The sequence below is a fragment of the Stigmatopora nigra genome, unplaced genomic scaffold (assembly GCF_051989575.1).
Source record: "Stigmatopora nigra isolate UIUO_SnigA unplaced genomic scaffold, RoL_Snig_1.1 HiC_scaffold_62, whole genome shotgun sequence".
Classification (NCBI taxonomy): Eukaryota; Metazoa; Chordata; class Actinopteri; order Syngnathiformes; family Syngnathidae; genus Stigmatopora; species Stigmatopora nigra.
Window position 1 is genome coordinate 92501 of NW_027551640.1, and position 8368 is coordinate 100868.

General features: G+C 61.9%; 1 protein-coding gene across 2 annotated transcripts in view; it reads left to right on the forward strand.

The window, feature by feature from the left end:
* Positions 1 to 7145, forward strand: part of LOC144193081 (uncharacterized) — a 31782-nt gene extending 24637 nt beyond the window's left edge. The window contains exons 5-9 of one of the 2 annotated variants that reach the window (XM_077711920.1): positions 691 to 730; positions 939 to 990; positions 1066 to 1354; positions 1417 to 1503; positions 6934 to 7145. In XM_077711920.1, coding sequence (XP_077568046.1) covers positions 706 to 730; positions 939 to 990; positions 1066 to 1354; positions 1417 to 1503; positions 6934 to 7065 — 585 coding nt within the window. In that variant the 5' untranslated portion in view covers positions 691 to 705 and the 3' untranslated portion in view covers positions 7066 to 7145. Of the gene's footprint in view, positions 5 to 690; positions 731 to 938; positions 991 to 1065; positions 1355 to 1416; positions 1504 to 6933 lie in introns of those variants that run through there. The other variant, XR_013325594.1, reaches the window with a different exon arrangement.
* The last annotated feature ends 1223 nt before the right edge of the window (positions 7146 to 8368 follow it).

Here is an 8368-nt window from a genome sequence, read left to right on the forward strand (position 1 = left end):
CCTCATCCCCCTCCTCCTCTTCTTCCTCCTCTTCCTCTTCTTCTTCCTCCTCTTCCTCTTCTTCTTCCTCCTCTTCCTCTTCTTCTTCCTCCTCTTCCTCTTCTTCTTCCTCCTCTTCCTCTTCTTCTTCCTCCTCTTCCTCTTCTTCTTCCTCCTCTTCCTCTTCTTCTTCCTCCTCTTCCTCCTCTTCTTCTTCCTCCTCTTCTTCTTCTCTTTTTTTCTCTTTTTCTCTTTCTTTTTTCTCTCTTTTTTTCTCTTTTTTCTCTTTTTCTCTAGTGCTCGCGCTCGTTCTCGCTCGCCGCGCTCGCTCGTTTGCTCTCGCGCTCGCTCGCTCGTTCGCTCTCGCGCTCGTTCGCTCGCTCGCTCTCGCGCGCACTGCTCGTTCGCTCGCTCTCGCGCACCTGCTCGTTCGCTCTCTCGCGCCCCGCTCGTTCGCTCTCGCGCGATCGCTCGTTCGCGCTCGTTTGCGCTCGTTTGCGCTCGTTCGCGTTCGTTCGCTGCGCGCGCGCCCGCTCGTTCGCTGTCGCGCGCCCGTTGTTCGCTCTCTCGCGCCCGCTCGTTCGCGCTCGCTCGTTCGCTCTCGCGCTCGCTCTCTTTTGCTCTCTTGCGCCCTCTTGCGCTCTCTTGCGCTCTCAGCCGCCGCCTCTTTCCGTCTCATCTCACTTACGCCCTTCCTTTTCTTCTTCACAGGATACGGACAGTTTGATGGGGTGGTGGAATACAGTGAAACGTGAGTAATTGAAACTTAAATGTACAAGATGTTATTTTTTTCCATTTTGGAGCCAGCCAAGGCAAGATTAGAGTCGGTAATTGGCAGATGTTCAGTCCATTTTTACCCGAGAGGGCCGGCCTGCCGGTCTTGTCTGGGACGTTTACCATTAAAAGGCTTTCGGTTTATAAGTGATAGATGGCACTTTTTTCCCCATTTTGTCATCCAGAATGGGAAGAGTTATCGTCAGACGAAGAATCTAAAGAGCAGGACGATTCCCGGTAGGCGTGCCAGGAGGCCGTCTATCCGTCTGTTTTCCAGGGAAGTTGGAACGGATATCTCCCCCCTCCCCACAGGTCCTTTGCCACTTTGGCCAACAAGGTGAACCGAGGCCTGCCTGTCTTCAACAAGGTATTCACCGGGCGCGCCGAGGTCCTCTGGCAGCACGTGGTGAAGCTCCACGCCCTGGCCGGCCACCTGGCCACCTTCCACCAGAAGGGCAAAGTAGCCGGCGTGACGGCCATCGCCGGCCTGGCCCTGGCGCCCTTCACCTTTGGGGCCTCGCGCATCGCCACGGCCGGAGGGGTCAGATCGGCTTCCGCCAGCATCTCGGACAACGTCAATAACATCCAGGAGCGCAAGAAGGTGAGCGCCTAGTTTGGGATAACACATTCTTACCCTATACCACTTTACTGTTTCTTCTGCAGACCCTTAATAAATGCCACATCCACTTCTGCAGACCCTTAATGCCACATTTGGACAACAACGCAAGTCGTCTCAAGATGTCGTCTCATGTAAGTTTCTTCTAATTGATTAATGTTTTTCTGTTTAGTGTATTCCGGCACTTTTAATTGACTATAACCATAACCCTGAAACTAGTTTATTCGTAGGTGTGATTGATGACATAACCCGCAATTGGTCTTGAAACCCAAAATGCCTCCAATGCACTTTGATTTAAAATATATTTCCCGGTCATACGGTCTATTCCTGCCATCTTGTGGCTGTTTTAAAAAAGTTCACCATACAATTATTTTTTTCGACCTAAAAACCCTGCAATATTGTCCAGTAATATGGCGGCCCAAGGATAATGTGACCCCCACCCCCCGCCGGGTAATGTGACCCCCACCTAGACCTGGACACCCACCCCTGGACCTTCATCTTCACCGCCGCCGCTCTCTCTCCCCCCCCACCGCCGCCGCTCTCTTACTCTCTCCCCCCGACCGCCGCCGCTCTCTCTCTCCCCCCGACCGCCGCTCTCTCTCTCCCTCTCTCTCCCTCCTCTTCTTCTCCTCTCTTTCTCTCCCTCCTGTTCTTCACCTCTCTCTCCCTCATCTTCTTCTCCTCCCTCTCTCTCTCTCCCTCCTTTTCTTCTCCTCCCTCTCCCTCCTCCCTCTCCCTCCTCTTCCCCCTCTCCCTCCTCTCTCCGTCCTCTTCCCCCCTCTCCCTCCTCTTCTTCCTCCTCTTCTTCCTCCTCGTCTTCTTTCTCTCTCTTTCTTTCTATCTCTCTCTTTCTTTCTCTCTCTCTCTTTCTTTCTCTCACTCTCTCTTTTTCTCTCTCTTTCACTCGCTCGTTCGCGCTCGCTCGTTCTCGCCCGCTCGTTCTCGCTCGTTGTCGTTCGCGCTCGCTTGTTGTTGTTTGCGCTCGCTCGCTCGTTCGCACTCGCTCTCTCTCTTTCTCTCTTCCTCTCTTCTTTCTCTTTTCTCTCTTCTCTCTCTCTTCTCTCTCTTTCTCTTTCTCTCTCTTTCTCTTCTCTTTCTCTCTCTTCTCTTTCTCTCTCTTCTCTTTCTCTCTTTTTTCCTCTTTCCCTCTTTTTTTCCTCTTTTTTTGCTCTTTTTTTTCTCTTTCTCTCCCTTTCTCTCTTTCTCTTTTCCTCTCTTCTTTCTCTTTTCTCTCTTCTCTCTCTCTTCTCTCTTTCTCTTTCTCTCTCTTTCTCTCTCTTTCTCTTCTTTCTCTCTCTTCTCTTTCTCTCTTCTCTTTCTCTCTCTTCTCTTTCTCTCTCTTCTCTTTCTCTTTTTTCCTCTTTCCCTCTTTTTTTCCTCTTTTTTTGCTCTTTTTTTTCTCTTTCTCTCTTTCCCCCCTCTCTTTCTCTCTTTCCCCTCCCTCTCTTTCTCTCTTTCCCCTCCCTCTCTTTCTCTCTTTCCCCTCCCTCTCTTTCTCTCTTTCCCCCCTCTCTTTCTCTCTTTCCCTCCCCCTCTCTTTCTCTCTTTCCCTCCCCCTCTCTTTCTCTCTTTCCCTCCCCCTCTCTTTCTCTCTTTCCCCCCCCCTCTTTCTCTCTTTCCCTCCCCCCTCTTTCTCTCTTTCCCTCCCCCCTCTTTCTCTCTTTCCCTCCCCCTCTTTCTCCCTTTCTCTCTTTCCCCCCTCCCTCTTTCTCTCTTTCTCTCTTTCCCCCTCCCTCTTTCTCTCTTTCTCTCTTTCCCCCCTCCCTCTTTCTCTCTTTTCCCCCCTCCCTCTTTCTCTCTTTTCCCCCCTCCCTCTTTCTCTCTTTTCCCCCCTCCCTCTTTCTCTCTTTCCCTCCCCCTCTCTTTCTCTGTTTCCCTCCCCCTCTCTTTCTCTCTTTCCCCCCCTCTTTCTCTCTTTCCCTCCCCCCTCTTTCTCTCTTTCCCTCCCCCCTCTTTCTCTCTTTTCCCCCCTCCCTCTTTCTCTCTTTTCCCCCCTCCCTCTTTCTCTCTTTCCCCCCCTCCCTCTTTCTCTCTTTTCCCCCCTCCCTCTTTCTCTCTTTTCCCCCCTCCCTCTTTCTCTCTTTTCCCCCCTCCCTCTTTCTCTCTTTTCCCCCCTCCCTCTTTCTCTCTTTTCCCCCCTCCCTCTTTCTCTCTTCCCCCTCTCGATCTTTCCCCCCCTATCTCTATTTTTCCCCCACCACCTCTTACCCCCCCTCTCCCCCCACCACCTCCTCCTTCCCCTACTTTACCACCACCACCACCACCACCCTCACCTCCACCACCACCCTCACCACCACCACCACCACCACCACCTCTTTCCCCCCTCCACCACCACCACCACCCTCACCTCCACCCCGACCTCTTTTCCCACCACCACCACCACCACCTCTTTCCCCCCTCCACCACCACCACCCTCACCTCCACCCCGACCTCTTTTCCCACCACCACCACCACCACAACCACTGCCACCACCACCTCTTTTCCCACCACCACAACCACTGCCACCACCACCACCACCACCACCACCACCACCACCACCACCACCCTCCTCACCACCCTCTTGCGCGGGAACTAACCCGGGTAGCACCCCCACCGTGCGGGACCCAACCCGGGTAGCCCCCCCCCCCCCCACTGTGTGGGACCCAACCCAGGTAGCCCCCCCCCCACCGCGCGGGACCCAACCCGGGGAGCCCCCCCCCCCACCGCGCGGGACCCAACCCGGGGAGGCCCCCCCCCACCGCGCGGGACCCAACCCGGGGAGCCCCCCCCCACCGCGCGGGACCCAACCCGGGTAGCCTCCCCACCGCGTGGGACCCAACCCGGGTAGCCTCCCCACCGCGTGGGACCCAACCCGGGTAGCCCCCCCACCGCGCGGGATCCAACCTGGGTAGCCCCCCCCCACTGCGCGGGATCCAACCTGGGTAGCCCCCCCCACCGCGCGGGACACAACCTGGGTAGCCCCCCCACCGCGCGGGACACAACCTGGGTAGCCCCCCCCCCCGCGCGGGACACAACCTGGGTAGCCCCCCGCGCGGGACACAACCTGGGTAGCCCCCCGCGCGGGACACAACCTGGGTAGCCCCCCCCCCCCCGCGCGGGACCCAACCTGGGTAGCCCCCACCGCGCGGGACCCAACCCGGGTAGCCCCCACCGCGCGGGACCCAACCCGGGTAGCCCCCACCGCGCGGGACCCAACCCGGGTAGCCCCCACCGCGCGGGACCCAACCCGGGTAGCCCCCACCGCGCGGGACCCAACCTGGGTAGCCCCCCACCGCGCGGGACCCAACCCGGGTAGCCCCCCCCCACTACGCACCCCCCACTGCGCGCCACCCAACCCAGGTAGCCCACCCCACCGTGTGCCACCCAACCCAGGTAGCCCACCCCACCGTGCGCCACCCAACCCAGGTAGCCCCCCCCCACTGCGTGCCACCTAACCCAGGTAGCCCCACCCCCGACCGTGCGCCACCCAACCCGGGTAGCCCCACTGCGTGCACCCCCCACTGAGCGCCCCCCTACCGCGCGCCACCCAACCCGGGTAGCCCCACCCCCCACTGTGTGCACCCCCCACTGTGTGCACCCCCCACTGAGCGCACCCCCCACTGAGCGCACCCCCCACTGCGCGCCACCCAACCCAGGTAGCCCCCCCCACTGTGCGCCACCCAACCCGGGTAGCCCCACCCCCCACAGCGTGCCACCCAACCCGGGTAGCCCCACCCCCCACCGCGTGCACCCCCCACTGATCGCACCCCCCACTGATCGCACCCCCCACCGCGCGCCACCCAATCCAGGTAGACCCCACCGCGCGCCACCCAATCCAGGTAGACCCCACCGCGCGCTACCCAACCTGGGTAGCCCCACCCCCCACCGGGTGCCACCCAACCCGGGTAGCCCCACCCCCCACCGCGCGCCACCCAACCCGGGTAGCCCCACCCCCCTCCGCGCGCCACCCAATGTGGGTAGCCACCCCCCCACCGCACGCCACCCAATCTGGGTAGCCCCACACCCCACCGCATGCACCCCCCCACTGAGCGCACCCCCCAGTGCGCGCCACCCAACCCAGGTAGCTCCCCCCACCGCGCGACACCCAACCTAGGTAGCCCCCCCCCCCCCCCCACCGCGCGACACCCAACCTAGGTAGCCCCTCCCCCCCACCGCGCGCCACCCAACCCAGGTACCCCCCCCCCACCGGGCGCCACCCAACCCGGGTAGCCCCAACCCCACTGTGCACCACCCCCCACTGTGCACCACCCAACCCGGGTAGCCCCACCCCCCACCGCGCGCCACCCAATGTGGGTATCCACCCCCCACCGCACGCCACCCAATCTGGGTAGCCCCACACCCCACCGCATGCACCCCCCCCACTGAGTGCACCCCCCAGTGCGCGCCACCCAACCTGGGCAGCCCCACTCCCCACCGCGCGCCACCCAACCTGGGTAGCCCCACCCCCCACCGCGCGCCACCCAATGTGGGTAGCCACCCCCCCACTGCGTGCCACCCAATCTGGGTAGCCACTCCCCCCACCGCGCGCCACCCAATCTGGGTAGCCACTCCCCCCCACCGCGCGCCACCCAATGTGGGTAGCCACCCCCCCACTGCGTGCCACCCAATCTGGGTAGCCACTCCCCCCACCGCGCGCCACCCAATCTGGGTAGCCACTCCCCCCCACCGCGCGCCACCCAATCTGGGTAGCCCCCCCACCGCGCGTGACCCAACCTGGGTAGCCCCCCCACCTCGCGTGACCCAACCTGGGTAGCCCCCCACCGCGCGGGACCCAACCTGGGTAGCCCCCCCACCGCGCGGGACCCAACCTGGGTAGCCCCCCCACCGCGCGGGACCCAACCTGGGTAGCCCCACCCCCCACTGTGCACCAACCCCCACCGTGCACCAACCCCCACCGTGCACCAACCCCCACCGTGCACCAACCCCCACCGTGCACCACCCAACCTGGGTAGCCCCACCCCCCACTGTACACCACCCCCCACCGTGCACCACCCAACCCGGGTAGCCCCACCCCCCACCGGGCGCCACCCAACCCGGGTAGCCCCACCCCCCACCGCGCGCCACCCAATGTGGGTAGCCACCCCCCCCACCGCGCGCCACCCAATCTGGTTAGCCACTCCCCCCCCCACCGCGCGCCACCCAATCTGGGTAGCCACCCCCCACTGTGCGCCACCCAATCTGGGTAGCCACCCCCCCACTGTGCGCCACCCAATCTGGGTAGCCACCCCCCCACCGCGCGCCACCTGATCTGGGTAGTGTTAGACTAAACTATTTCACCTGACTCCAATTCCTTAATTCTGTAGTCTCCAGTCTAACAATGGAGCGTGTTCAGCATCGGAGGAGACAAACCAGGGTTGAGCGAGTTTATCCACAGATGGTTTATTCCATTCAAATTGATTCATACAGAGCTCCGGGTCTCCCTCCCATAGAATAAGCCTGCTGAGTGTTGATCTCCCAAAGCGGAGGATGGTAAAGACATTGTCCAAACCCGCGTTTGCCCAGTTATAGTCCAACAAAAATGCATATTCATTCGCTGATTAATAATGAGATGTGGGCTGGTCCAGGGCTGCTGTGAAGGGGGGTTTCTCTGGGCTCCACATCTTCCAGCCTTGAATCCACATCATCCAGACGTCTGTCTCCGCTGGTCCTATAAAGTCCCGACCCTCTGCCCTGCTCTTTGTTCCTCTGCCCTTTGAAGTCCTCCATCTGGTCTCTTATCAGTGTGAATCCTACCTTGAAACAAGAATCTCAGGAAGAGCCTTTTGTTAACATTGTAGTCGAGGAGTCTCAGACCCATCCTTCTGTTCATATTGTAATTGAGTTGGGAACAGGAGCCCAACTCTTCAGTGGCGATGCTAAAACAAGACCGCCACAAAAGAATGAGTAAAATGTGATATCAAAATGAAACAGCCATACTAAGAAGAATGAGTCAAATGTGATATCAAAATTAAACAGCTATACTAAAAAGAATGAGTAAAATATGTCAGATTCTTCAGTAGCCACCCCCCCACCGCGCGGGGCCCAACCCGGGCAGCCCCCCTACCGCGCGAGACCCAACCTGGGTACCCCCCCACCGCGCGCCACCCAACCCGGGTAGCCCACCCCCACCGCGCGACACCCGACCCGGGTAGCCCCCCCCACCGCGTGCCACCCGACCTGGGTAGCCCCCCCCCTTGCGTGCTACCCAACCTGGGTAGCACCCCCCCACACCGCGGGCCACTCAACCTGGGTAGCCTCCCCCCACCGCGCTCCACCCAACCTGGGTACCCCCCCCACCGCGCGCCACCCAACCTGGGTAGCCCCCCCCCCCCCCACCGCGCGCCACCTAACCTGGGTAGCCCCCCCCCACCGCGCGCCACCCAACCTGGGTAGCCCCCCCCCCCCCCCCAGCGCGCGTCACCCAGCTTGTGTCCCTGGACCCAGGAGGCCCCCACCTGTCCCCCAACCTGGGGAGCCCCCCCGTGTCCCTGCACCCGGGAGTCCCTCCCCTGGCTTGAGTGTCACCAGATCCAGGATATCCCCCCCTGCGCAAGCGCCACTGGACCCTGAACCCCTGCGTCCCCGGGAGCCCCCCCCCCCCCCCCTGCGTCCCCAGACCCGGGAGCCCCCTCCCTGTGTTCCCAGACCCGGGAGCCCCCCCGCGTCCCCATACTCGGGAGCGCTTTCCCCCTGTGTCCCCATACCTGGGAGCCCCCCCCCTGCTACCAGACCCGGGATGCCCCCGCCCTCCCCCGGGAGCCCCCCGCGTCCCTGGACCTGGGAAACCCCCTTCTCCCCCCGCGCGCCACCGAATCCGGTATTTTCCCCCACCGTGCTCCACCGTGCGCCACCGGAGCCCACGCCACCGGAGCCCACGCCACTGGAGCCCACGCCACCGGAGACCACGCCACCGGAGCCCACGCCGCCGGAGCCTACGCCGCCGGATCCCACGCCGCCGGAGCCCACACCACCGGAAACCCGGGAGCTCCCCCCGCGCCAGGGTTAAGGTTAGTGCTTACG